Source organism: Pelodiscus sinensis, chromosome 2 (assembly GCF_049634645.1).
Source record: "Pelodiscus sinensis isolate JC-2024 chromosome 2, ASM4963464v1, whole genome shotgun sequence".
Lineage (NCBI taxonomy): Eukaryota > Metazoa > Chordata > Testudines > Trionychidae > Pelodiscus > Pelodiscus sinensis.
Window position 1 is genome coordinate 184,179,273 of NC_134712.1, and position 27,176 is coordinate 184,206,448.

Consider the following 27,176-nt stretch of genomic DNA (forward strand, 5'->3'; position numbering starts at 1 on the left):
TGCACTAAATAAAGCAGAAGCCCTAGGTGAAAAAATAGCATGTGATCGTTTAATTAAAGTTTGTATCATAATGCGTGGCATTGGATCTGGAAAATCTGAGCCTAAACAGTTAAAAGTGAAAATAAGGTCTTAGAATGGGAAATGTTAGGCAACCTTAACTATGGGCAGTGCTATGCCCCCTACCACCTATAATACAGAGGGTTTAACATTCTACTAATCTGAGACATAAGCAATTTATATTGTATTAAAAACATTCTAAAGCTTTAATTTGGAAAGCAATCTTACAAACTCAAGTTCTAACATACACCAAGCCTTTGTGCTCCATTCATCCCCTATTTCTATAGCAATGCTCTTAAAGCAACACTATGCATAAATAACTTACAAATTGTTTTTAGAACAACCGTCAACTATTTTGATGTTTTTTTACCTCTGAATATATAAAACTACCTTCCTTACCAGGGCTATGTGGCTATTGTTCCATGTATTGTTATCAACTAAAGTAGTCCGATTGGCCATTCCTGCTATCTGATAGCCATAGTCCCACCAAGACATTACTCGGGCATGTTCATCTGTATTTTGTCTTAGCCAGTAGTATGCTTCTCTGAAATCATCCAGGATGTTCCGAGTGCTGAAACAGAAGCACTAATTTAGCCTACATTCAAACTAACATCAGAATTAATTTCAGCACTATGTGGCTACTGCTTTTTGGAGATATTGTATGTCATTCCAAATCTATGCTCAAAACAATCTGTGTATACATTAAGGATGTTAATATGCATTTAACTGTATAACTGCTGAAAATTTCAGCAGTTACACAGTTACATGCAGAGGGGCAGGTAGCTCCCCGCACAAACTGGCTCCTGCTTCCCTTCTCCACCCACTGCACTGCTACCTCTTATACAGAGGCAGCAGCACAAGGGGGGCAGAAGGCTCCCCAGGAGCCACTACACACAAGGAGCCAGCTTTTAAGGTGTCTCAGGCTACTCTTAAGCCAGCTCTCTTGTGTATACTTGAGAGCTTGCATGTAACCATGAAGGTTAACAGATGAACCCAGGCTCATTGTTTAACCATGTGTACTGTTACACTTTCATATACAATTCTTCTGAAGTAAGTTTGTGAAGACAAGCATTCAGAGACTAATAACTTGATGACAGCTGACTAGTCAGAAAACAAAACTTCTGAAGAGCTGACAATTATATTTTGAATGGTATATTCAAGTTCAGCATTTATACTTGGATGAATTTATGCATCTTTTAATTATCCATGAACACAAGCTATCTTAATTTTAAAACAATTTGTAAAATTTAAATATTTTGATTATTTTAACCTCTAAATACATAAAACAGTTTATCACTTTTTTTTAGGAGGGTGGGGGGGGAAGGGAAGATTAGAAATTGGATATTTAGATTACAGAGTTAGAATGAGGGGATCTAAAAGAGAAGGCAAAACAAGTTGGAGATACCAATCCCAAGAGCCCATAAAGTTACTTATTTAAAAAAAATGGCCTTTAAAAATTGCTTTAAAATATGCAGTACTTTCTTACCCATCATGATTGTATGAAGCCAGAACAACACTAGGGCTGGAATATGCATTGCTAGTCACCCACGTGCAGTGAACAGCAAACATCATCAATAACATCAGCATCAACATAGTAACAATACTCTTGATATTGGGACCTAGTCCTTCTTCCGTTTTCTCCTGTTCAGATACGTGTTTCCTCACTTTACCTGCCTGAAACAAAAATGAACTGTTATAGAAGCTTTAATATAAAATAATTTTTTTCTGGCCATGGTAGTGGACCCGATAGCTCTCTCTACATCATTGCTAACTCACAGTATCAATGAAGTTGTTCTCTAAACATGAATATGTACAGGGAAATTTTTACTTCCAGCACCATGTAAAATAAGATTCTTCATTGAAAATCTTCATTGAAAATCTTCTCTAACAGAATAAAATGCTCACATCAGATGAATGCATAAGTTTGCTAAGAGGACAGCTGAGTGTGAAAATAGGCCCTGTATAGTTGAGAAGAGCTACAAAAACAAAACTTGCCATTGTTAAGTGTAGGCAGATATTCCTTTTCACAGTATTTTGGTTTGTTTTACAATCCTTGCAGAGAATAGCATGGGTTTCTGAATTGTGCCTCAAAAACAAGAACTCCTCTGCTATGATTTATAGATGTGAAAAAAGGAAAAAAAATGGCGTAGATTTTTTTGGGGGTGGGATGAGGGAAAGAAGTGATGTATCTGCTGCAAGGAAAAAAGGTAAAGGAAAGGTAACCAAATATCCTGTGTTACTTAGGACAAACTTCATTTGTAAGTAACTCCTATGAGGAAAATAGTTCTGGGAGATTAGATAAGGGTGCTCAACTATGGTGTGATTCTCACACTTTTTTTCTGATCAAACAATTATGCATTGTCATTATGAATAGCAATGAATTGCCACTGGGCCAGGGGAAGACACTGAAAATGACTCTATAGTTTGGTGATTAGGCACTCACTTAAGATGTGGAAGACCCATATGCAAGGCCCTCCCTCCCATGGTTTTGTATACCCATGGAGGAACAGCTTCAACAAGAAAGAATGAGAGATCCTAATAAATCTGAGCTAACTCTGATTTCAAAGACCACTGAAGTCAGTGGAAAGACTTGAACTGAGTATCCCAAATCCCAGGTGAATACTTTAACCAATAGGCTGAACATTTTCAGGTGCGTCACCACTGTCACACCTTCTCCTCTTACAGCCATTTGGTAAATGGCAACTAAGACCTGAAAATATTTTTGGCCAAAACAATTAAATTCATGTCAAATTTGTACTAGCCCGGAAACAGATGTGCGTTTCTTCATAGCTGAGGCTCCAAATGTAGTCCAAATTAGGACATGTTACCCAGAGACAACGAAGACAGGTATGGCCATCAATAAGCCCATGTAAAACAATTACAGCTCCTAGTAGTTAGACACAGTTAAAGACATCATATTATGGCCATCACTGTGCCACTGGAGTAGTGATGGATCTGTCAGGACTCTCAGTTTACAAATTATCCTGGTATTAGGTAGGCATATACCATCAGAGAGGAATCTCCCTCTCTGGAGATATTTAAGAACAGGTTGGATAGACATCTGTCAGGGATGGTGTAGACGGAGCTTGGTCCTGCCTTGAGGGCGGGGGGCTGGACTTGATGACCTCTTGAGGTCCCTTCCAGTCCTATTATTCTATCAACACTTGTAAAATCAACTCATCTAATTCTTCTAAATGCTTTTCTCTACCAACAAGCAGATTTCTAGTCTTATAAAGTTTGAGCTTCAGCCATTCTGCACTTAGTTTCTTGGGCAGGCAGGGGGAGAGTAATGATACCACAGAATTTAGTTTTGCTGTAAAGGAGATTCAATCCCTGATCCAAAACCAACTGATTTCCCAATTTGTAAGGGAACATTGCTATCTGTTCCCCTTCATCGGGGAGCAAGGGAAAGCGCACAGTTTGTTGCATTCTTCACTTTGGCTGGGGAGTGCAAGGGGGCAGACAAACCTGCACCTGACCCAGCCAGGGGACATTCACCCTTCCCCTGGCTGTGCCCACTGGAGCTGCAGTGATCATGGAGAGATGCATCTCACCTGGCCCCAAGCTGCTGCAATGAGAGGGTAGGGATCATCCTGCATAATGAACCCCTCACTCCTAGCTCCACCCCAAAGCAATGATTTAAATGAAGCATGTACATTTTCATTTTATTTTCCAAAAAACGAAAAGCAAGTTAAGGACCCAAGCAACACCAGGTAAATCTTCTAGTAAAATATTTGAAATTGAACATTTAAGACTAGAATCCAGCAAAAGCATGTCAAGCATCTTGTTTAAAGTAATAATGCTTCAGATGTGTACAGGATTTTTCACCCAGGAATCAACAGTCCCATGAGGGGCCATATCCATTTCATCATACCGTATCACATTCTAGCAATCCTTGCTTTAAGAGGAAAAACGCAGCCTGTCAAAGCTGCAAAGTTGAAGTTATCTATTTCAAATGATACTGCCCCCTTGTTATGAAGGCCAACCTGTAATGCTTAAAGAGATCAATAATGGCTCAGAATCTCTTCTGCTTACCTTGTCATACAGGTTGCCTGGATTTCTTTTGTCATCCTCATCACTGCTGTCTTCTATTGGTGGATTTTCCCTCTTCATATCATCACCCAAATAGTGCTCAAACACATTGGAGAAAGCAATTGCTGACAGCATACAGACTACTGGAGTCAAAGTCAACATCAGACGAACCATCACACCAGCAAAGTAAACAGCACTGATTGCATACAGAGCAACTGTAGAGACAAAAGTCCATTAATGATATTTACAAAATAAACATTTGGCTATCCTTAGAAGAAATCATAATGATAATCATAATGGCATTAAATTAGCCTCAGAAATAAAGATAACATCCCCTTGAAGGGATTGACAGCATATTGGTATATAATATATGTTTATAGCAGATATCTATTTACAATAATTACCAAGCACTCACTGAATAGTTTACAAAGACTGTTACTTACATCCACATATACCCTTTTAAACTCCATAACAGGTATTAAATATCTAGCTTTTCAGCTTTTGGTGACTATAAAACCCAATTCTGATATTCATTAACATCTTATGTATCTCACAAAAAATATACTCTAAATGACAGTGTAGTAGAATGGGTTTAAATTGGATATTTTACTGAAAGAAAAATAAGGTTGTTCGTAAGGAATTATATAAAAAATGGTGTAAATGTAAGCCATTGGCATGTGTAATCCATGAGATTTTGAAAATTTACAGGGAGTTGTCTACATTGCAATTCCAAGCACATACCTATGACCACTAGGGTTTGCTAGCAGTATTGTAATGTAAATTCCTCCTTCTGCCCCAACAGAACAAAGTTAGCAACATTCTATATTTCTATAATAGCAAGAAAAGAAAAAAGTGTCCATGTACACTGAGTGGGGAAACTGTTACAGCAATAAACATTTAGATATTGTTGCTAGGATAATTTCAACCATGTGGACTACATCATACATTTTAACAATTTATCGTTTACGTAAAATAGTCCAATAACTTCACTAGTTTAATTTGGAAATATTGATATTTACTAAGGAATTATATGATTTGTGTTTTAGCTAAAAGTGAGGCTCCTCACACTTGCAATCTGGCCCCCTTCCATGCTAGATCAAAACTGGAGCAGCATTATAATTGGTCCTGAAAGCCCCCCGTTTTGGCTGGTACATATACCATATTAAGAAATTTAATATTTCAGTCCTACCTCTTGGAAATTATGTTATGGTCTGCAGTAAGTAAAACTGTTATAAAGTGTGTTCAACACTACTTGGTGATAGCAAGCTTTATAGCTGGGTCTTTAACCTTCACAGTTGTTGAAGCCTTTTTCTACTACAAAATGCATAATCAACTTTATTATGGTACGCAAAGCACACCAAACAAAACAGAGCTTGAACAAAGATTCTAGAAAATAATTTTTGAATATTTTCTTACCAAAGACTCTTTCATCATTGATGTTTTTGATGCAGAACCACAGCCCTGCTGGGAAAGTACACACGAGAATATGCAGATCAAAAAAGAAGGAAACCCATGTTGTAGGCTGATGCTCAGACACAGAGGCAATGATCGGGATATGAATTTTCGCATACCTTGTTTAAAAAAAATTCAATTCAAATTATTTTGAAATGATGAAGTTGCCAAAATTCCATAAATCAGAGTTTTTAAAGCAAATTTAAAGTTTTAACCATTTTTAAATTAAAATTTTATTCAGCAGAAATTTTAGGTCCCTTTTCAACATATAATATGGTCCTATGGAGAGAGAGACAATATCAAGGAGTAGTTCTGTGGTATTAAAATGTTTTGTTCGGTCCCCTGGCTAACTGCTAAATTCAATTCAATAGATTCATTTTTAATTTTGGAAATTCTTTAATACATCTGATTAACTGATTTACTTGCAACATGTCCCTCAAATTCTTGATGATGGGTTCAATGAACTCTCCTCCTTCCCATTTTCTCCGTGTCTCAAGTTATGTTAGCTACCAAGATCATGCAGTTGCTGGGGCCCCCATATCCATTTGGGCACTGAACCTCTGGCCTCATCTACACTTAGAAATTACATATATTAAATACTCCATACAGATTAGGTCAAAATGTATGAACTGTTTCATTCTAGGGTGAAACATTACCAGATGACATGATATCTGTCTACAAAGACAAGTCATGTTTAATACTGTGTTAATGTGTTCTGTGTGATTTTCTAATGTGTGCTACCCTGTGATTTGATCATGCTAATTGAAGCCATATTGAATACATACAGCCATCATGAATTAGTAAATTAAAACACCAATAGTTAAGGCTTAATTGGGACAAAGAGGGCTTTTGGAGGCAAAGTCAAATACTAGCTGCAAGCTTGTCATTTCTGCTAATCAGAATGAGAGGAGGAAAGAAGAGTCAACAAATTATGAGACAAAGAAAATAAGTGGACAGAAAGTTTGACATAGAAGCTTCTTAGAAATGTGTTATTGATAGGTAGTTGATTGACTTTAGCAGAAATGATGACCCAGCAGAAGTCACTATAAGCTAGGGTGGGGAACCTATGGCTTGTGGATAGTATCTGGCCCCCGGCTTACTTGGATCTACAGGCAGTCCCCGGGTTACGTACAAGATAGGGACAGTAGGTTGTTCTTAAGTTGAATCTGTATGTAAGTCGGAACTAGCGTCCAGATTCAGACACTGCTGAAACTGACCGCCAGTTCTGACTTACATACAGAATCAACTTAAGAACCCCAGGCGTCCCCAAGTCAGCTGCTGCTGAAACTGATCAGCAGCTGATTCCAGGAAGCCCGGGGCAGAGCAACTCTGCCTGGGGCTTCCTGGCTGGTCAGTTTCAGCAGAAGCTGACTTGGGGACACCTGGGGCAGAGCAGCTGGGGTGCTGCTGGGTTGCTCCAGTAGCGCCGCTCCTTGGTGCTACTGGACCAACCCAGCAGCACCCCATCTGCTCTGCCCCAGGCGTCCTGATTCAGCCGCTGCTGAAACTGACCAGCAGCGGCTGAATCAGGACCTGGGGCAGAGCAGCTGGGGTGCTGCCGAGTTGGTCCAGTAGTGCCCAGAGCGGGCGCTGCAGGACCAATCGGCAGCGCCCCACCTCTCTGCCCCAGAGTCCAAAACAAAAGCCTGGTCTGCTGGGGGGGGGAGCACACTAGCTGCGCCCCCCCCCCCCCAGCAGACCAGGGACACGGGGAGCAGAGCCGCAGCGGGGTGCCGTGCCTCTGAGGCTTTGCCAAAGCAAAGCCTCAGAGGCGCGGGGCCGCAGCCGCGGGGGGGGGAGGGGACGCCTTTTGCTCTGGCAAAGCCTCAGAAGCCCGGGAACCCGCCCGGTGCCCCTGGTCTGCTGGAGACGGTCTCCAGCAGACCAGGGGCACCGAGCAGCTTACGAACGGAGCTCTCGCCCCGACCTCCGGGGCGAGAAAGCCCCGTTCGTAAGTGCGGATCCGACGTAAGTCGGATCCGCGTAAGTCGGGGACTGCCTGTATCTAATGGCAAGGCTTTGGATTCTGGCCCACAGTGGGGTGAACTGGTCCTTGTACTCCAGCCCCTCTGCAAGTCTCCAAGACTCAGTGCCCTTCTCCTGGGCTGGAGCATAAGTGCCAGTATGCCCCACTGCTAGGGGAAACATTAAGCATTGTGCCTCCCTGATCCCCCTCCCCCTAGTTGGGGAAAGCCCAGAGCTTTTTGGGAGCAAGATCAGTGAGGGGTTTTTTTTGGGGGGGAGGGGTGAGGAGGGGAGGAAGGAGTATGCTTCAGGTTAGTAAGTTTTGGGGTTTTTTGCTTCTAACTTGTGGGTGATTTTTCTGGGGCCCCGATTGAAAAATATGTTTCCCACCCCCCCTACTATAAGATATTTGTTTTCTAAAAATTAGTTATAAAAATACTAGATAATACTGTACTTAACTTCAGAGAACTGTGCTAATCCTGAGACATTTTCTGGATACCATCCTCCCCGACAGGAAAGCAACCAGCCATCAGTGACCTGCTGCTAATTATGTAATCCCATCTCAGTTTGTGGGTAATTTGGGATGTCCCCTAATTGTATTGCTTAAATCTAAACCCGCCCCTATAGTTTTAGCTAAGCCCATGGTATCCAACATGCTAGCCCAGTGTTTCTTAAACTGTGTTCCACAGCACACCTTTGTGCCGTGGAGAACAACAGAGTTCAAAATGGCCACACTTAAAGGGGCAGGTGATTTTTTTTTCTCAATAACTTTTCCCCACCTTTTTTCTTCCCTCCCTCCCTCCTTGGTGTTCCTCATAAAAAAATAATAACTGTTTGGTGTTTCTCCGTCTTAAAGTTTAAGAAACACTGCGCTAGTCACATGTGGCTATTTGGCCAATTGAGCATAGCTAGCTCTCTATAGCAGTAGCCACTCTAGCGGCTACTGCTTCAGAACTGGTTGACACCATAGAGCTAAGCACACGGTTATTAATATCAGTCAGAAGTGCTGTGTTCCCTCCGATTTATTTCTGACACTGCTTGGAGTGAAACAGTTCAGTTACTACTGCTTTATGTTCTGAAAGCCCTGGGTAATTTGTTTATAAAGTATTTTTTCATAAGTTTTACTCATATTTGCCACTGTTTTAAAGGACTGCAATTATTCCATATAACATTTTCAAGGATTTTTTTTTCAAAAATAATTTAAAATACTCACATGTGCACAAACAGAATTATTCACACAGACAGACATTTGCATAAACAAAAACAGACGTGTGTGAGATAACGGTCACTAAGATTTACATTTTGGGCAAAGTGTGCTAAATCTGTACATACTGCATAGATGTAACTTATAAGATCCTCTTTTTTTAAAAAAAAAATCCTCAAACATTAATGGACTATTTTTAATATCACCATCTGTTACAAGTAACTGTCATAAACTTCAGTTGGGATTGATTCCCCCCAAAGAGTTCCACAGAAGTAATCCTGATAGCTACCATATGTTACCATCCACATATCTACTAAGGATGTTAGTGTAGTTGTTTACACAATTAACCGATAGGCATGGGCTCATCGGTTAATCCTAATAGCTACACACACCTCCCTAACCTTGCAGCCTCTGATACAGATGCAGCAGCGTGTACGGTGTGTGTGGGAGTTGGGAGACTGTGCACATGGGAAGCCGACTTTCGAGCTGGCTCTCTGCACATACCAGCTCCCCAGAGCCACATGCCCTCCATCCCTCACTATCAGAGGCAGTAGGGGACGGGGCAGCAAGTGGGAGCTGGTGCTTGCGGGGAGCCAGTTTAAAAGCCAGCTCCCTGTGAGCATAAACTCCCGCCACTCCACCCACTCCCGAGTGTAAACGTGTAAGCACTAAAAAATTCAGCAGTTCCACATTTACAAAAAAAAAATATCTCTATTTAACATCCTATTCTCAACTGACAATAAGGAAAATATTCAACAAAATGTCAATTATTGGAACAATATTGGTCACAGTATCAAGACAGGTTATGTAAATGCTCTCACCAAACACTTTTGTAGAAAATGTATATATGAGCTTTTACTGATGGAGAGAGACAGAACATACACAGCAGGATAAATAATGCACAGGTCCTCAATCTCTACTTACCCAGTGTCCCACAGTGAATAAAACCTGCCACTCCATGGAGCGATGTAACCTGAAAAAGTCACAGAAAAGCTGCTCTACTTACATATTTAATTGTAATGATGTGGCTATTTCTTCAGAAGTCTGCAAGCATATATTTTACACTGAATGTTTAAAAAGTTTCACATATTTAAAAATGTTCATGAAAATCCATAAAAATCTATAGAATTACTTCAGCGTGAAATAGACTTGCTATGCTATACGGTCTATATGGATAACTATCAATGCTCCTAAGGAGCTAGGAATTTTCAGCCTTACAGAAATTACACTATACTGTACAACAGGGGTAGGCAATAATTTTTGCTGGGGAGGGGGGGCACTCCAAGATTTTGGAAAGTGGTCAAAGGCCGCACTCTTCCAGGATATTAATTGAGGAATTCCGGGGTCTGGGATGAAAGTTGGGTGCAGAAGGGAAGATGGGGTAAGGGACTGGGGTGCAAGAGGAAGAATGAGGTCTGGGAGGGAGTATGGGTAAAGGAAACAGTTGTGACCTAGGGCAGGGGACTGGGATGCAGGATTATGGGATGTGATTTAGGGTAGGAGGGAATTGTGATCTGGGCAGTGAACTGGGTGCCAGATTTGGGAGGAGGTCTGGGTGCAGGAGGGGGCAGAGTGTTTGGGTATGTGAAGGGGGGGCAGAGGGTTGGGGAAGGGAGGGGCTGGGGTGCCCGAGGCAGGCTTTGGCTAGGAGGTGCTTACCAGTAGAAACCTAATGCAGACCATCTGCTGCAGGCTGCTTACTGCTCCAAGTGGCTCTGCTGTGGGCATGAGGGGAAGAGAGAGGGGGACAAGGAGGAAGGGAGCAGGCTTCCTACACTGCCCCTGCTCCCAGCCAAAAATTATCAGCTCCTATTGGTCAGAAACTGAGACTGGCCAATGGGAGCTAGGAAATTTTGCTGGGGGTGTGGAGGACAGCATGAGAAGTCTCCCTCCCCAGCTGTACAGAATGGAGAACAGCTGGCTTTTTAAAGTCTGAGCTGTTCTCTGCCTAAGGGTTCTGGTAAGGCCTCCCGTGACACAGGGATATTACACTAAATTATATTATGGTCACTATTTCCAAGTGGTCCAGCTATTGTCAACACCTCTTGGACCAGATCCTGCACTCCACTTAGGACTAAATCAAGAATTGCCTCTCCTCTTGTGGGTTCCAGAATCAGATGTTCCAAGCAATAGTCATTCAGGGTGTCAAGAAACTTTCTCTCTGCATCCTGTGCCAATGTGATATGTAGCCAGGCAATATGGAGATAGTTGAAATCCCCCATTATTATTGAGGTTTTTAATTTTTATAGCCTCTCTAATCTCCCTTAGCATTTCACTGTCACCATCACCATCATAGTCAGATGGTTAGTAATATATCCCTACTGCTATATTAATATTATTAGAGCATGGTATTACTACCCATAAAGATTCTATGGAACAGTTTGGTTCATTTAAGATTTTTACTTTATTTGATGCTATGCTTTATTTCATATATAGTGCCACTCCCCAACCAACACCACCTGTTCTGTCATTCAGATATGTTTTGTACCCTGGTATTATTGTGTCCCTCACTGATTATCCTCATTCCAAGATTCTGTGATGCCTATTTTATAATATCCTCATTTAATACACAGCACTGAAGTTCATCCATCATATTATTTAGACTTCTAGTATTTGTATATAAGCACTTTAAAAACTTGCCACTATTTAGCTGTCTGCTATTACAGTACATGATCTGATTGAATGGGACTCATTGGACTGTTTCTCATCAGATCCTACCCATACTGTATCATCTTCCATCCTCTCCGCTTTTCTAGGAAATGTAATAAGTGCCAACGATCCATTTCCATTTTGGTTTAGGTGGAGTCCATCCTTTCTGTATAGGCTCCCTCTTACCCCAAAGTTTCCCCAGTCCCTAATAAATCTAAGTCCCTCCTCCCTACATTGTTTTATTGGGGTATTGTTTTAAAATCAGGAGGGTTTGGTTTTAGTTTAAACAACCTTAAAGAGTGTTTAGTGTATCTAGCCTCCTTCAAACTCCTCCCTCACTCTCTTGTCAAACTGTTAGCTACTCTAGTTTGCCCTACAATTTTTTTTTAATTTTAAAACATCAGAGGTCAAATTTTGTCATTGTATATCAACCAGAAAATTCACTGAAGTAGGTGGGAGCAGCTTACATGTATCTGAAGTCAAATCACAATCCAGGAAGTTGTAGAAACATCTGATAACTATAGTAATATAGCTATAGCAATATAGCTATATATATTTGTTAACTTTAATTCAACAGCAAAATAAAAAAATGCTTACACAACTTTAAACACTAAAGTCAATAGCATTTTTAAACTATATTCTAAACTCATACAGAAGTTTAAGAGAAGTCTGCATGACCATATTTTGAAGATCTGTACAACAGCTTGTGAGCCACATTGCTTGTGGGTGGAGCTTATTTTGTAGACAGGGCTTAGAACAGAACCATTACCATTCCCTTCTGACTTCTAGATATTATCAAGTGTATCCTGATTTTTCACAATTTGAACTGTATAGTACATGATATCTCTTCCACTCCCTCCCCCCAATCCTATTTTATCTGTTCCTTTTCATTAACTAAGATTATGCACAACAATTTACAAAGGCAAGGGGCAATTCACTGTAGAAAACTACTGGTTTCTAGATTTTGACTTCTTACATATATCTGAACTTCTATCTTCAGTGCACTATGAAGTACAAAACACGTAGGCTTCACAGAACATAGGCGCTTGCCTCATTACATGCCATCTTTGAGGCATGTGACAGAAATGACAAGGTAAGTACTTTTTAAAAACAAAGAGACATGTCTAGACTGTATGCTTAACAGATTTCCACTGACCAATTAATTTCATTATACTGATATTCTCTTTAGGCTTTAGTTATCTATTTTAGGTTCAAATATGACTGAGGTCAGAAGTGAATTTGATGGTCTTGTCCTAGCTTACATCAGACATTTGGTCACATCACAAAATATCCTGTCCAGGAGGCCCAAACATGGAACAAAAGTCTCACAGGATAGGCCTAAAAGTGCAGTGGATGGACTCAATTAACTAGCTCACATAGGCTGTCTACACATTGGCATGATTTTGCGCAAAGGCAGCCACTTTTGCGCAAAAACATGCTGCCTGTGTACACTGGCGGGGAGTTCTTGCGCAAGAACACTGACATTCTAATGTGTAAAATCAGTGCTTCCTGCGCAAGAGCTATGATGTTCCCGCTCAGGAAAAAGCCCTCTTGCACAACTGTTCTTGTGCAAGAGGCCAGTGTAGACAGGCAACATGAATTTCTTGCGCAAGAAACCCGATGGCTAAAATGGCCATTGGAACTTTCTTGAGCAAGAGAGCGTCTACACTGGCACGGATATTTTTGCACAAAAGCACATGCCAGTGTAGACGCTCTCTTGCGCAAATACTTTAACGCAAAAACTCTTGCGTTAAAAGTATTTGCGCAAAATTTTGCCAGTGTAGACAGCCAGTATGTTTAGTTTTTACTAAGACAAGAATTATTCCTATCCACACTAAGTTAAAAGCATTCATCATTTTTATTTTCACTTTGAAGTATGCACTCTGTTCTTATCTTAGGTCTCTTACCTGTATATGTCAAATAGATGACACTCAGGAAGACAACACCAGCAGCTAGTGACACACCCAAGAAGAACAAGGTCTGGAATTCTTGCTTTGTTAGTTTGTCTCTCAAATACTGCAAAAAGGCATAGGCTTGCAGGAGTGCAAAAACACCTGGTTAAAGAAAGAGGAAAAGTCTTGTTGAAATTCTCCAATAGAATAAGTAATAGCCGACATAGCTGTGGAATCCTTTGCCCAAGGCTATGCCTACACTAGCACTTTTACTGGTAAAACTTTTTTTGGTCATGGGTGTAACCCCCACTAAAAATAACTTAGGTTTCACTGAAAAAAAGTGCTGTTGTGGACAGTGCTATGTCAGCAGGAGACTCACGCCTGTCAGTATATAGGGGCTATATAGGAGACCTTAAAGTGGCACAGCTGCAGTGGTACAGCCATGGAGCTGTAAGGTCTGCACTGTAGACACAATCTATGTTGAAGTCCAGGAAATGCATTTTATGGACATTTAAGAAGTCTTCTGCAATGTCTACCCTTCTGGCCATGAGCCAATTAACACCTATGCTAATTTGATACGTTTTCCCCATGACTAATTTTCAAGTTAGATCACTTAGGTATCTTTAAAGAGTTAAAAGTGCTGCTGTTGATCAAAGGAAGGTATTCCCCACTAGTGAGGAGTCAAGAGCTATTACTTTCCATAAGATCCCCAGTTTGCACTTGCACCAATGATCCACTCTGGAAAAAAAAAAATCTAACAGGTCTCATAAAATGAAAACCCTAGAGGGTATGCATCTTGGCACAAATGAAAGTACATTTTCATATGAGAGGAGCTGAATGAAAAATTTCAACTATGACTACTAAAAATGTAAAAATCTTTAACCGATGAGGTTTCACACTAAACTATTTCAGAAATTTTATTTCAAATGTATAATTTCAGCTGTTCAGTAGAAAAATATATTTCACCTATCAAGCACACCACTGATTTTGATACTTAAAAAAGCTGTATTATCCACTGAAAGTTCAGTGGATCTAGTAGTAAATACATGACTGTCAGACTGAGAAATGATCTAGTTCAATACTGAAAAGACTTTACAGCCTCTAGTAATGCACACAAAAAGGCATAATTTAACAATTAAAAAGGCATCTTGCCTGTTTACTAAATTGTAACATTTTCCACCCTTACCAATTTAACTATAATTCAAGGTAGCTGAACAGCAACTTTTTTAAAACTACAAATGTATGGGATTCTTTTGTGCATGAAATGTTTTGGAAATAGTAAAGGAGTTTTAGTTTTCCTACCTGCAGCAGCCATGTGCTCACTTGTTCTAATTGGCTGAAAGCCCACAAAAGGTATCTGCATGGATAATATTAAGCCCACAATGTAGAAAGTGCTATATGCTGTAGAAAAGAAAAGAGGGAGAGCATGAATTACTACATAATACATCTCAAAAAACAATTGTAGTGTCCTTTTTATTTTCACCTGTAATGATGCCTAACATAGCAGAACTACATAATCTCTAGATATTGAAATCTGAGCAAATTTCACAACAGTAATACACACATTAACAATGGTTCTGAAAAAAGGAACTAACTGCACCATTGTGTTCTTGCAAAGCATGATAGAGTGAATTTTTTTCCTTCAGTTTTGAGAGGTAAATGAAATCTACCATCCAACTACCCAAAATATGCTGTAATCTTCTTCTTGTCTGCCCCGCCCCGCAACAAAGTATCTATACCTACAGGATAAGTGGCATTAGAAGCAACAGAATATAGAGAACTGAAGAAATTGTGACCATTTAGAGAGGGGACAAATGAAATATACATAAGAATCAAAGGCAAATATACTTATTTGTCTCTCTCCTAATACAAGATCAAGGAGACATTCAATTAACTTGAAAAGCAACCAAATAAAGTACACTAAACCCCTCAGACAGTGCACTATTTATAAGCTTTGAAATTCATTAAACAGCAAAGGATTAGAAGTTCAGAATTCAGTAGGATTGCGAGGGAAAGGGGGAATTAGAATTTACATGGACAAAGAACATCTAGTATAAAATTAGAACCATTTTATTTTTTTCACGGGACTTCATGCCATCATGCTTCAGGACATGAACCATCCACTGACTAAAGCAGCCGTGGCCAACCTGCAGCTCACGAGCCGCACGTGGCTCTTTCTGCCCAAAAGTCCGGCTCACGAAACAGCTTCTGCGCCCCCCCACCAATGGCCCCCATGTCCTTACCAAGTCAGAGCTGCAGGGTTTTAAAAATGGCACCCAAGATGGTGGCCATCTTAAAGGGGCAGCCTCCTTTTGATTTGATTTTATTTTTTTTTTGCTCGACAATTCTGTTCTGGATTGTTTTGTTTGTTTGTTTTTCTTGACAATTCTGGTGAGGCTCTTCACATTTTTTCTGCAGCTGTTTTGGTTCTCTTTGTTAAATTGGTTGACCACCCCTAGACTAAAGAGATCTGGGAAAAGCATTTCATTATGAGCTAATTATTTCATTACTGTATACTACAAGGCTTCTTACACATTTCCCTGTAGCCTGTGGTACTGGCCAATATCAAAACATAACACTGAACTAGTTGGATTACTGGCCAAATGTGATGTGGCAATTTCTAAGGCCTTCTCCATACTCTGAAATGAAGTCGAATTTATTAAAGGTCAATTTTTTGCACCCTATTTTGTAAAATGTAAGGTGCAAATCCCCACTGTGCACAAGAATTCAATGTAGTTTGAAGCAGTGTGTCCCTAGTAGAGTGACTACTATCTACTTTGACAGCAATGCACAGCGGGTAGCTATCTCACAGAACGGCAAAGACTTTTCGCACTCTTTTTTCCCCTGGCTATCCACGGAGATGCCATAGCAGGGTAAGCATAAAACCCACCGTGGAACCTGTTCAGAAGCAAAGTATTATGGCAGTCATAGTAACCATGATGCGCCTTTTGCTGGAGAATATCCAGAGAACATCCAGGGTCTGCAGAATGAGTAAGAATCTTGTGAGGTCATGAACATCGTCTTCTGCAAAACACTGAGTTGGGTGACTAGCAAATGCTGCCAGCATTTGATCCTCTTGACACAGTGGAACACCAGTTCTGGTGCTGAGAGACAAGCACAAACTGCTGGGACCACCTAGTGATGCGGCTATGGGACGATCAGCAGTGGCTGCCAAACTTTCACATGCATAAGGCCACTTTCATGGAAGTTTGTCAATTATTTCCCCCTTGCGTTGAAGTGCAAGAAATACTAGAATGAGACCCCGCTCTGACAGTTTTGAAGCAAGTGGCAATAGTTCTGTGGACGCTTGCAACACTACCTTTCAGTCAGAGCTCATTTTGGAGTGGGGAAGTCTACAGTGGGGGGGCTGTTGTAATCCAAGTTGCCAAGACCATCAATACCCTTCTCCTAAAAAGGGTAATGACTCTGGGAAATATGAAGGATGTAGTGGAGGTCACTTCTTCCCCTCACGTTCTAGCCCCTTCTGGGAGAGGAGGGAATGTGGTTCTGCAAAGGATGGAGTGGGTAACTGTGCATGTGTCTGTCTTAGAAGGCTACCATACGGGGCATCACATCTGCCATGACTGTCAAGACTCTCCTGGTTCTTCACTTTGCGTTCCCTGCAAGCTCTCTTGTCCTCAAAGTCCACTGGCATCTCCTACAGCAGCATATTCTGCCACTCACTTAATTGCTCCCTGTCCAAGTGGGGTGGATTGCATTTGCTCCTTGAACACGTCATCCCTAGTACGTTTTTGTCTTTGGATTTGTGCTAGCCAGACAGCTGGCAGAGCTGGGTCAGTGTGCAACATGCACGCTGCTGCAACCACTGTAATGAAGAGAGAAGGGCAGACTTTCCAAAAGATAAATTGCAGCACATGAAACCCAATTTGTCTGTCTTAAGACAGTAGGGATGTGTTATGTACAAGGCCACTTATGCTTTTAAGTGCACTCTGTGGCATGTACACCACGAGGATTTTAGGGAAGCAGCTGAACTTAGTATGGTAGCAGGCATGGTAAGGGACAGGCCGGAGCTCAAGCCTTTGGAGGAAAGGGGTCCAGGAGTGTCAGAAAGGCAGGACACCGGGAGTTTTACGGAAATGTGCAGGGAGGATTTTTACTCTGTCTCCAGACACATTAACAAGCTGTTCTGGGGAAACCCCCATTGTATAGGTACAGTGGCCACCACAGATCACACCCATTTGCCTTAACCCACTTGTAGTACGATAAAAAATGTGAACTTGCCAGAAGTGCCCTTCCTGCTGTCAGCGTCTGGCAGCAGGACATCCTGGGAGGAGGAGATTTTCTCCAAAATTATAAACAGGTCCTGACTATTGGGGAGATTGATTGTCCCTCATTTGCTGGCCTCTCTCCTCTTCCTCCATGCTGCTGCCCAAGGCTGCCAAATAAATGCCTTGGGAAGAATCCATGGACTAGCTACAGAAGCTGGTTGGATCACCCTGGGATCACATGCAGCTGCTCACAGAAGTGGCATTAACCCAGATCATCCAATTGCCTCCTTTATCTTCAGGAATGACTGCCTCAGCTTCTTTATTTTCATGTGGCACTGCTGGGTGTCCCTGGCATATTCTTTTCCTCCATGCCCTTGGTGATCTTGGCATAGATAACTGCATTTCTTTGCTGGTTTATAATTCTGAGAGAGCAGATTCCTCTCTCCACATAGCAAGGAGTTTCAGGTTCTCCTGCACGCTCCATGTTGGTGTTCGTTTGCAACCCACGACATTCATGGTCAGGTGTGCTGCTGCTCACCACCATGGCCACACAAGAAATACAATTTCAATTTTCCCAGGGCTTTTCTTGTTCACCTGGATAACAGCAGCATTGAAAGTTTTGGCCAGAGGGGTCACAGCATGGGCACTGTGGGACACCTCCAGGACACCAAGAACATCTACTTTCACAGTGTTGCATCTGCATTACCCTAAAGTCAACCATGCAAGGTCAAATTTAGTGTTACTCTCCGTGAAAAGCAGAATTATCAAAATCAACCTCAACGGCTCTTAAAGTTGACAGAATGGGCTTGGTGGTGCAGAATCATTGTTTAGAAAACTGACAATGTGGCTAAATTCAACCAAAAGTCCTATTGTAGACTAGGCCTAAGGAGGATTGGTTTTATGTTCCTGCTTTTAAGAGCCTACTGGAATGTGAAAAGGTTATGGATTTTACGATCCCAGTAAATGGCATTCAATGTAGATGTCCTAAGTCTACTGTAATATGAAAAAGCAGGATCATAGAGCTTTTGTTTACAGCAGCCTAAACTTCACAGAAATAATATAAGCTATTATGTGACTGCAGAAGAATTAGCACAACAGGGCTTCAATCTTAATTGGGCTCTCCAGATGATCCATTAATACAAATACCATTGCCATCAGAAATGAAACAGATCAAAAGTATCAGAATAAAAAGTAGTGATTAAAATCCCATTCCTTCATCTGACACTGCTCCTTCTGCTCACCCTACCCCCGCCCCACCAACACAACTTTAGTATCTCAGCTTTTAAATAGATGTGGACAATAGTGTTTAGAATTAGGCTACCAAAAACGGTCTCTTGGCCAACTCAGAGTTAAGATTACATTTCAACAAAAATCTAAACGTATTAACTTTCCTTACCTTGTCAATTAAAAAAACCCACTTTTTATTTTTAGGAGCTTATGTTTGACACAATTCTGTACTATATATTTTTTTTTAATTTCTGCTGCTGCCTGTTGTATATTTCCAATTCCAAATAAGGTCTATGGTTGATAGACCAGTGTTCATACCTCAAAATGAGAAATGACTGCCTGGGAAGGTGTTCCGTGGAAAAGGGATATTGGGATTATAGCAGATCACAAGCTAAATATGAATCAAATGTGTAACAAACAAATCCCAAACCTTATTGGATGTATTAGCAGTAATTCTTGCACTCTACTCTGTGCTGGTAAGACCTCAACTGTGCCCAGTTCAGTGGTTCTCAAACTTTTTGGCCGGTGGCCCACCTGGCTCTCTGCAAATCTTTCTGTCGCCCACCAGTTGCTAATGGAAACTTGCTGTTAAATTACATAATTATACCCGAGCCATTTTGCTAGTGCTGAAGCTAGGGCAAACAATTTAATTTAACCAGTAAGAAAGGAAATATTAACTTATTCAACAGACTAAACACTTTAACTTTGTCATGTTAATCAAATTTCATTTTAATAAAGTCAAATATTAATTTATGTCCAACAGGTTCCCATGTTTTCTTTATTTAAGGCAGGAGTGGGGTGCCTTTTTTGGGTCAGGGGCCACTGACCCACAGAAAAATCAGTTGGGGTCCACACAAGCGAGAAGCAAAAACACACCAACAAACCTCCAACCCTCACTGATGTTGCCCCAAACTGAGACACCTCACTCCTCTGGTGGTCCTCTAAGCCAACTGGGGGAAGGGGAGGTACAGGGAGGACAGATTCAAGGCTTTCCATAGGCCAGATTTACTCTTCTGGGGTTCCAGGGTTAGAAGATTTTCTGTACCTCCCTCCTATGTTCTAGGGTTGGGATAAAAATGGGGGGGGGGGGGGGGGTTTCAGTGTGCAGGAAAGGACTGCCAGTGAGAGTAACAGAGGTGAAAAGTCTGGGCAGGAGGCAAGGTGCAAAAAGGGAGGGAGCGTGCAATGTCTGAATGGGAGGTAGAGTACAGGAGCAAGCTGGGAGTAGGATATCTGACCAGGGGAAAGAGCAAAGGAAAGTGCAATTTGTGGCCAGGAGGGAGGGTGCAGAAGCGGGCTGGGGAAAGGATGCAGGAGAAGGCTAGGGGTGCTGGGTCTCAGTGGGGAGGAGGAGTGTGTGAAGGGGCTGGAGGTATGGGGCTCTGGGCATGAGGGCGTGGGGCACTTACATTTGCCTTCATGTACCAGGCAGGTCCCAGGAATGGACTCCCACTGCTCCCATTGGCTGGATTCTGGCCAATGGGAGCAGTGGGGAAATCTCCAGGCAGCATGTCCATATGCTGCTGTTCCCTCATCTAGGGGAGAGGGGAGCACTCCTTTCCCGTGAGCCAGATTGCACTGAGCGCCTCAGGGCTCGCTCTCTCTCCCCTCCACCAGTGGGAAGGCATCACCAGCGCTCCAACCTTGTGGGAGGTGGGGGGGAAAGGACATGGCTGGAACACCAGCACAGGCTCCCTACTGCAAGGGGAAGGAGGGGTGCTGAGCTTGAGCCACGGACCACCTAGAAGGCAGATGCAGACCACCACAGTTTGAAAACCACTAGTCCAGTTCCTGATGCCACATTTCAAGAAGTGTGGACAAATTGGAAAAAGTCCAGAAGAGAGCAAGAAAAGTCATTACAGGTTTAGAAAATATGGCATATAAAGACAGACCTGAAAAAAAGGGTTGTTTAGTCCGGAGAAGTGACAGAGAGGACATAAAAGTTCTCAAGTATATGAAAGGTTGTTATAAAAAGGAGTAAATAACTGTTCTTGTTAACCTCTGAAGATAGGACAAGAAACTGCATCACAGGTAGTTTAGGCTGGACATTAAGAAAAATTTTCCAGTGTTAAGCACTGGAGCAAATTGCTTGGGAGGCTGTGGAATCTCCATCACTAGACATTTTTTAAGAACAGGTTAAACACCTGTCAAGAATGGTCTAGTAATTGTGTAGTCCTGCCTTGAGTGCAGGGGGACTGAACTAGATGACATCTCAAAGCCCTTTGCAGTCTTACACTTCTATAAATCTGTGTGAATATCCATAGATAGAGAACAAATATTTCCCATTAAATTAATTCCTCTCCTTCTCAAAATTATTGAACATATTTCAGTTTTAAGGTGTCCATAACTAAGCACAGCAAAGTACAGTTTTACTGAAGTCTTATGAAAATGGACATATGACTTATTTCATTGGCTTCTCGTAGTAATATCTTTGGATATGCAGCATAAATTTGCAGAGATTAGAAGCTCACAGCCAATTTGTTAATTGTGTCAAAATTTCTACAGATTGAACCTGTCTAATCCGGCACACTCTGATCCGCAACATTCATGTTCTGGCATGATTTTAGTTAGCCAGATGGCCCCATAAAGTTTGTTCCCTTCTACTTACACCAGGGCAGCTAAAGGCCCCATATTGTATGTCTTCAGTAATTTCCAATTTCACAATAGCGTGTCCAGGAATTTTTCTGCAGCAATCAGATTACTAGAGATTTGTTTATTTTTTCTCATCCTTAGCTGAAGTATTCTGCGACTATCATCTTCATTATAAGCTTGTACCTCACTGGCTTGGTAAATCCTGGATACATGCCATTGCTCTATCTTCTTCCTTTTCTATCTCATGTAAGACTGCACCTATAGCATCAACCTTCCATTTGTGAGACTTCACATCAAGTTTCAGTTATATTCATTTAACAGTTCTTGTCATCAGTATCACTTTTAGCTCAACTTGCTTCTCCCATCCTCAAGTATACAGATGTTTAAATATATTCTCTCTTTCTGGGACATTTCCACCATTTATCATCAAAATTGGAAGTACCTGACACTAGTCAGTGAAAGCTCTCTTTTCCTAGTTGAAACAAAAGACAGAACTATGCAGCACTTTAAAGACTAACAAGATGGTTTATTAGGTGATGAGCTTTCGAGGGCCAGACCCACTTCCTCAGATTAAATTGTGGAAGAAAATTGGCATGACCATATATACCAAAGGGATACAATCAAAAAAGTGAACACATATAAAAGGACACTTTTTCTGATTGTATCCCAGTTCTGAACCCTGGAAGTTGGCATCTTAAGGAAAATGGTAAACTAGCCATCTAGCTGTTCAGAGAATAGTCCATAAAGCATTGCTCTCCACTACTGGACACTAATGTTACTTTGCATCAAGGGATGTCCAATACAATTTGCTGCTACAGTCCAGGCTTCAATTCTCTAGTCATTCCTGAAGTAATCAAACACTGCTTGTATCATCTGACCCAGGATAGCTTACAGTAAGTTGAAGCTTCCATGCAATTTTCAAGATAGACTTTAACCTTCTCATCATTTCTTCCTCTGGCGACTTAGGGGGCAGCACTCTGGCTATCACGTCTACAAATACTCTGCACCACATTCTTCACTACGGTCCCAATCCTGTAATGAGTTCCTCAAGGACTGATCCCTAAGTCCACAAAAAGTTCGAATGAGTTAAATGAGGTTCCAGCTATACAAAGCTCAACAGGATCAGGTTCTATATTTAGTACCGGTACTTCTGTAGCTCCTAGGAGCCTCCATCAATAAGGACCCCATTGTATAAATGCACTGGACAGAAAAGTAGCTAAATAACTAGACGCAACAATCAAGATGACTTGCAATGTTTTTGTTTCTAGTGGCTTCCTTTTAGCATCAGGACGCCCTCCCCCCCCACCTTAGCTCCCACAGCGCCTATTGTAAATTAGGGTTCAAATTACGATGCCCACCGCCTTGCGACGCTTCCTCAGGAACCAATCGCATCGCAAGGGGCCGCCTGTATGCTTTTCAGCCCTTCGCCTGGCTACTATCTCCTATGTCAAGGGAATATAATTTTGTTCTACAATACTTAATTTTCAAGGAACGGTTATAAATCATTCCTAACACCATGAAAATGTGGCAACACTGCCATCCTGTGGAATCAGAGAAACTGGCGTTCATCAGTGCATTTCACATTTGTGTGTTGAACTACCTTAATAAACCTGCTCCTATACTATTGTTATATTTTCTATGTAATGATTTATTCTTTTATTCACCTCCCCACAACTCCCCGCAAAAAGTTTGGGACAGGCAGAAAATGACCACCACAGTCAGAGTCTCCCCTTCCCTGGTGTGCATGTGAATTCTTGAAACAGAAAAAGAAAACCTGATGCACTGTGTATCATGAACTATTTTGATACTCTAGGTCACACTATTAAAATTCCTCCAAATCCCTTCATGTTTTGAGGATCCTATACTCAATTTTTAATCCCAACTGTATTCCATGTTTGAGGTTCCATAATGGACGTACCACACACTCCTGTTTAATGTTGGATGTGACAGTTAACTTGAATAAAATATCCCCTCTCTGAAACAGATACCAGGGACGTAAAATTCTGATCAATTTACTAATCGAATAGTCAACACAATTTGCATTAACTATTTGATTAGTTGATAGGGGCGCCTCTGCCTTTGAAGTGCAGCAAAGGCTCCAGGGCTTTGCTACACTTCAAAGGCAAAAGTGCTGTGGGAAGCACAGGACCAGCAGGTGACTCACGAGTCCCCAGATGACTTTGGGCTGAATGTGGCATTTCAAAGCAGCAGACCCTAGGCTCCATGCAGCCACTTTGAAGCGCACCCTCCCCCCTCCACCTTGCTGCCTTTTTCTGATAAAGGCAGCAAGGGAGGGTGGGGGAAGTGACTAGTCATTCACATCTCTAATAGATAAAGGGTTCTCCATATGGCTACCAGTTCCTTTCTGTCTAGGAGAGAAAAAAACAGCAAGGCTTCTTATTCAATTATGTGACTTCATTAGAAATTTACACCAAAGTTTAAGAAGAACATTTTTTCAAAGCCCTGAAGTTCATAGATCTTAAGGTCAAAAGGGACCATATTTTCAACCTGTAGTCTAACATGCTAACTCATAATGTCCTACTAGTGTGTATGTTCTTTGTAAAAACAAGGAATCATATAATCTAATCCAATGGATTTTAAAAATAAATTAGATCACCACAGAAAAAAAAGTCTATTTACTGAGAATAAAACACTTTCACAAAACAAGCTTTGGTCCAGTTTTAGTTGCTCAGCACTGCATTACATTGTGAGAGAATAACCTCCTGGTGACTAAACCAGTGCTGATTTCTGCAACCAAATCTATGCAATTTCATACAATTATTCACTTTCATTAAAGAGCATTCTAGACCTGTACATATTAACAACTCAGTCCTAAGGCAAAAAAGAACTTACAAACTAAGGTCAAAACACTGATAGGTTTAAGACTATCTTTGTTTTTAAAAATATGCTGCTCTTCAAATTATAAAGTGCTAGTATGGAAACCAAGAAATAGGTAGTTTTAAAGAAATTTCCCCTGTATTTAAGCCTTGAATAACTGTGTTTGGGTTTATTAAATAAAGTTGCAAAAAAGCATTCAGAAGGTGAATACAGAATCGCGTCGTGAAAAAAATCACAAGTTAACTGAGGTAGCAAAATTACAGACCCTCACAGTTGCTCCTATCCCCCACTCTGAGTCCCCCCCTGTATCCTAAATCCCTCATTCACACCCCCAGTCCAGAACCTGTACCCCCTACCGCATCCCAATCCTGAAGCCTAATCCCGCCCTCAAACTTATGTCCCCAAACCCTTATCCTCAGGCTCACCCCAGAGATCTCACACAATCCTGTACTCCCAACCTCCTCATTCAGAATCCTGTGGCCGAACTCCCCATCCTGGAGCCCCCTCCTGCAGTTGAAATCCCTCAATCCCAGTCCCACTCCAGAGCTCACACAAACTACTTACCTCAGTCCAGAGGTCCCCCTGCACCCAGAGCCCCCATTTAGAGACCTCATCCAAAAAGCCCTTGGCCCCATCCCCACAATGCATTGTCTCTGTACAGAATGACTTATGTAATGTAATATATCACCTCCATATTGGTGCACAAAGAAAATCTTTCTGCACATAGACCAACCAGAAGGAACACTGCCCCACCCCCAGCACCTGCAGCCAGCTAAGAAGTTGCTGTCTTCCTCCAAGCCTCTGAAGCTACTGGCCTGCCCAAGCTATATCTCCTTCCCTATCCTATGGGGTCAGCTGAGGAGCTGGCAATAACCTTGCTTGTCTCAGCCCAGCTCCCTTTATCCTGGAAAAAGACTCACATGCCTTCAGACAGAGCCAGGCTGCGAACTACAGCCACCACATGCTGGGAAACCAGCTGAACAAGCTTCTGGCCAAACAGTTAGTACGTGGCTTCACACCCTAATTGGCCAGATGAGGAGAGCCAATTGGCTGAAGCAGTTGAAAACAGCTGACTAGGTTGCCCATGCAGTTAACTGGATGTCAACAGCTGATTTCCCCCAGGTGGATCCCCCTCATCCAGCAGTTGCTAAACTGAGCAAGGTGGAGGGAAGGGACCTTGTTCCTTGCCATTTGCATTGGACGGGTCCCATGTGGTCGGGTCTTGCAATTCAGTATTGGACACAGCACTGAGGCCCAGTCCCTGCTCCAAGGGAGATAGTAGAGGACTAAGTTCCATCCAAGCTGTGTGGCTGCACAGCTACCTAAGAACCCCCGTGCTGAGACTCAGAGCTGCCACACAGAGTGCCATATCTACCCGCTGGCCCCAGCACAGAAATGTCACAGCTGGAGGAGTGACACCCCTTCCCTGGCCATGGTAGGTCAGTGCTGGGGCTGGTGGGGGAAAAGAACATCTCCCCTGGCCGCAGTGCCCAACCCAGACCCGCCCCAGGGTCTCCTACCTGGCCCCCACTCAATCTAGTCCAGACCTATTCTGCTTGGGGGACACCCGCTCCTTCCCTGGCTGTGCTCACGGGAGCGTCAGCATCCATGGATAGGCACCTCTCACCTGGGCTCAAACTGCTGCAGTGAAAGCTGGGGGTAGTCCTCTCCCCCAGAGTAGCTTGCACCCTGAACCCTTCATCTCCAGCCAAAGCCTGCACCTCCAACCAAAGCCTTCATCCCAGACCCTTGCCACACACTGTCCATGTGCAGTATGACTTGTTGTACAATATGGAGGTTGTGTAACACAGAAGTTCTGCATATGGACATAAAAGATTTGAGGGAATGCTGGAAGGAGTGGGGAGAGAGGACTCTTGACTCTGATACAACGGTGTATTACCTCCTGGACTATGGACTTCTCCTTGGTGCTGTGGTGGTCCTTGCATCTGGTACAGCAAGTGGCAACTTCTGAATGGCAGGGAATAGCAGTACTGACAGATACAGCAACTGCTTCAAATGTCCCCAGTGTGGAGGATAATGCCAGGGCTGTCAAACTCCCGTGGCTCTCTTGGTGAAGAGTCCAAAGATGCCAGACTCAATGGGGCCCTTCCCAAGGCAAGAGTCAACAGTATTGTATACACCACTGGTGTGTCTGTGTGGCCCAGTCTGGGCCACATCTGTCAGCATCTCTCTGCCCCTCAGACCTTGAAGTCGAGACACTCCTCCGGTCAGTTTTCCTCTCCTCTCAGCACCGTCAATGTAAAGCCATTGCCAAGTGTACTGTGCCAAAGTCGCCTTCCTTGGCACCAGAGATTAGTGATGGTGCTGGTAGTCCCAGGCCTTCCTCGGCACCAGAGAAGTGGAATGGCACTACATCACCCTTAGAAACACGAGTGCACTTCTGATGCCAAAATCCTTGGTGCCAAGTCAATGTGAGTTGGCTCCAAAGGTGGACGAAGTGCTGCCTCCATAAGGAGGAACCTGTGTCTAGTGTCACCATCCATAGTTGTGGGCCTAAAGCCCTTGCAAATCCTTCAACACTTCTGATCACATGTCTTCCCCCAGACACTTGAGGAAGCTGAAGTATGTGTCACTAACTGGCACTAGCTTATGGCACAATGCACCAGCTTGAACATAGGGACTGACGAACAGCTAACCCCACTAAGCAAGGTTCACAACCAACCAACCAAAACTCTAGAAAAAAAGAACTATTTACAAATACAGTCCACTGAGAAATACTTGCAGGAAAATGCAAAAGTGAGCGGCAGTTTGTGACAGTCATAGGCAGTAAACAAACGATGGGGCAGGAAGGCCATATATACCTGCACTATGAGGGTGCAAAGCCAGGATGCACCAGAGCTGATAGAACAAATATCACTGAGGAAAAAGCTTTTCCTGGCATTGGTCAAAGAACCATCTTTTTATCAGTATGCAAACAGTGGCGGGGGGAGGGGGGGGGGGGGGAGAGAGAAGAGAATCATTACACGTTTTCCATATTTGATCACGGTACTGCCAAAAAACCTAACAAAGGCTTTACTT

General features: G+C 42.3%; 1 protein-coding gene across 1 annotated transcript in view; it reads right to left on the minus strand.

Moving 5' to 3' along the window:
- Positions 1 to 27,176, minus strand: part of STT3B (STT3 oligosaccharyltransferase complex catalytic subunit B) — an 81,145-nt gene that overhangs the window by 9,279 nt on the left and 44,690 nt on the right. Inside the window, exons 6-12 of the mRNA XM_075921974.1 lie at positions 14,554 to 14,652; positions 13,267 to 13,413; positions 9,635 to 9,683; positions 5,506 to 5,660; positions 4,093 to 4,304; positions 1,544 to 1,731; positions 457 to 628 (exon numbers count right to left, since the gene is read on the minus strand). Of these exons, the coding sequence (XP_075778089.1) occupies positions 457 to 628; positions 1,544 to 1,731; positions 4,093 to 4,304; positions 5,506 to 5,660; positions 9,635 to 9,683; positions 13,267 to 13,413; positions 14,554 to 14,652 (1,022 nt within the window). The remainder of the gene's footprint in view (positions 1 to 456; positions 629 to 1,543; positions 1,732 to 4,092; positions 4,305 to 5,505; positions 5,661 to 9,634; positions 9,684 to 13,266; positions 13,414 to 14,553; positions 14,653 to 27,176) is intronic.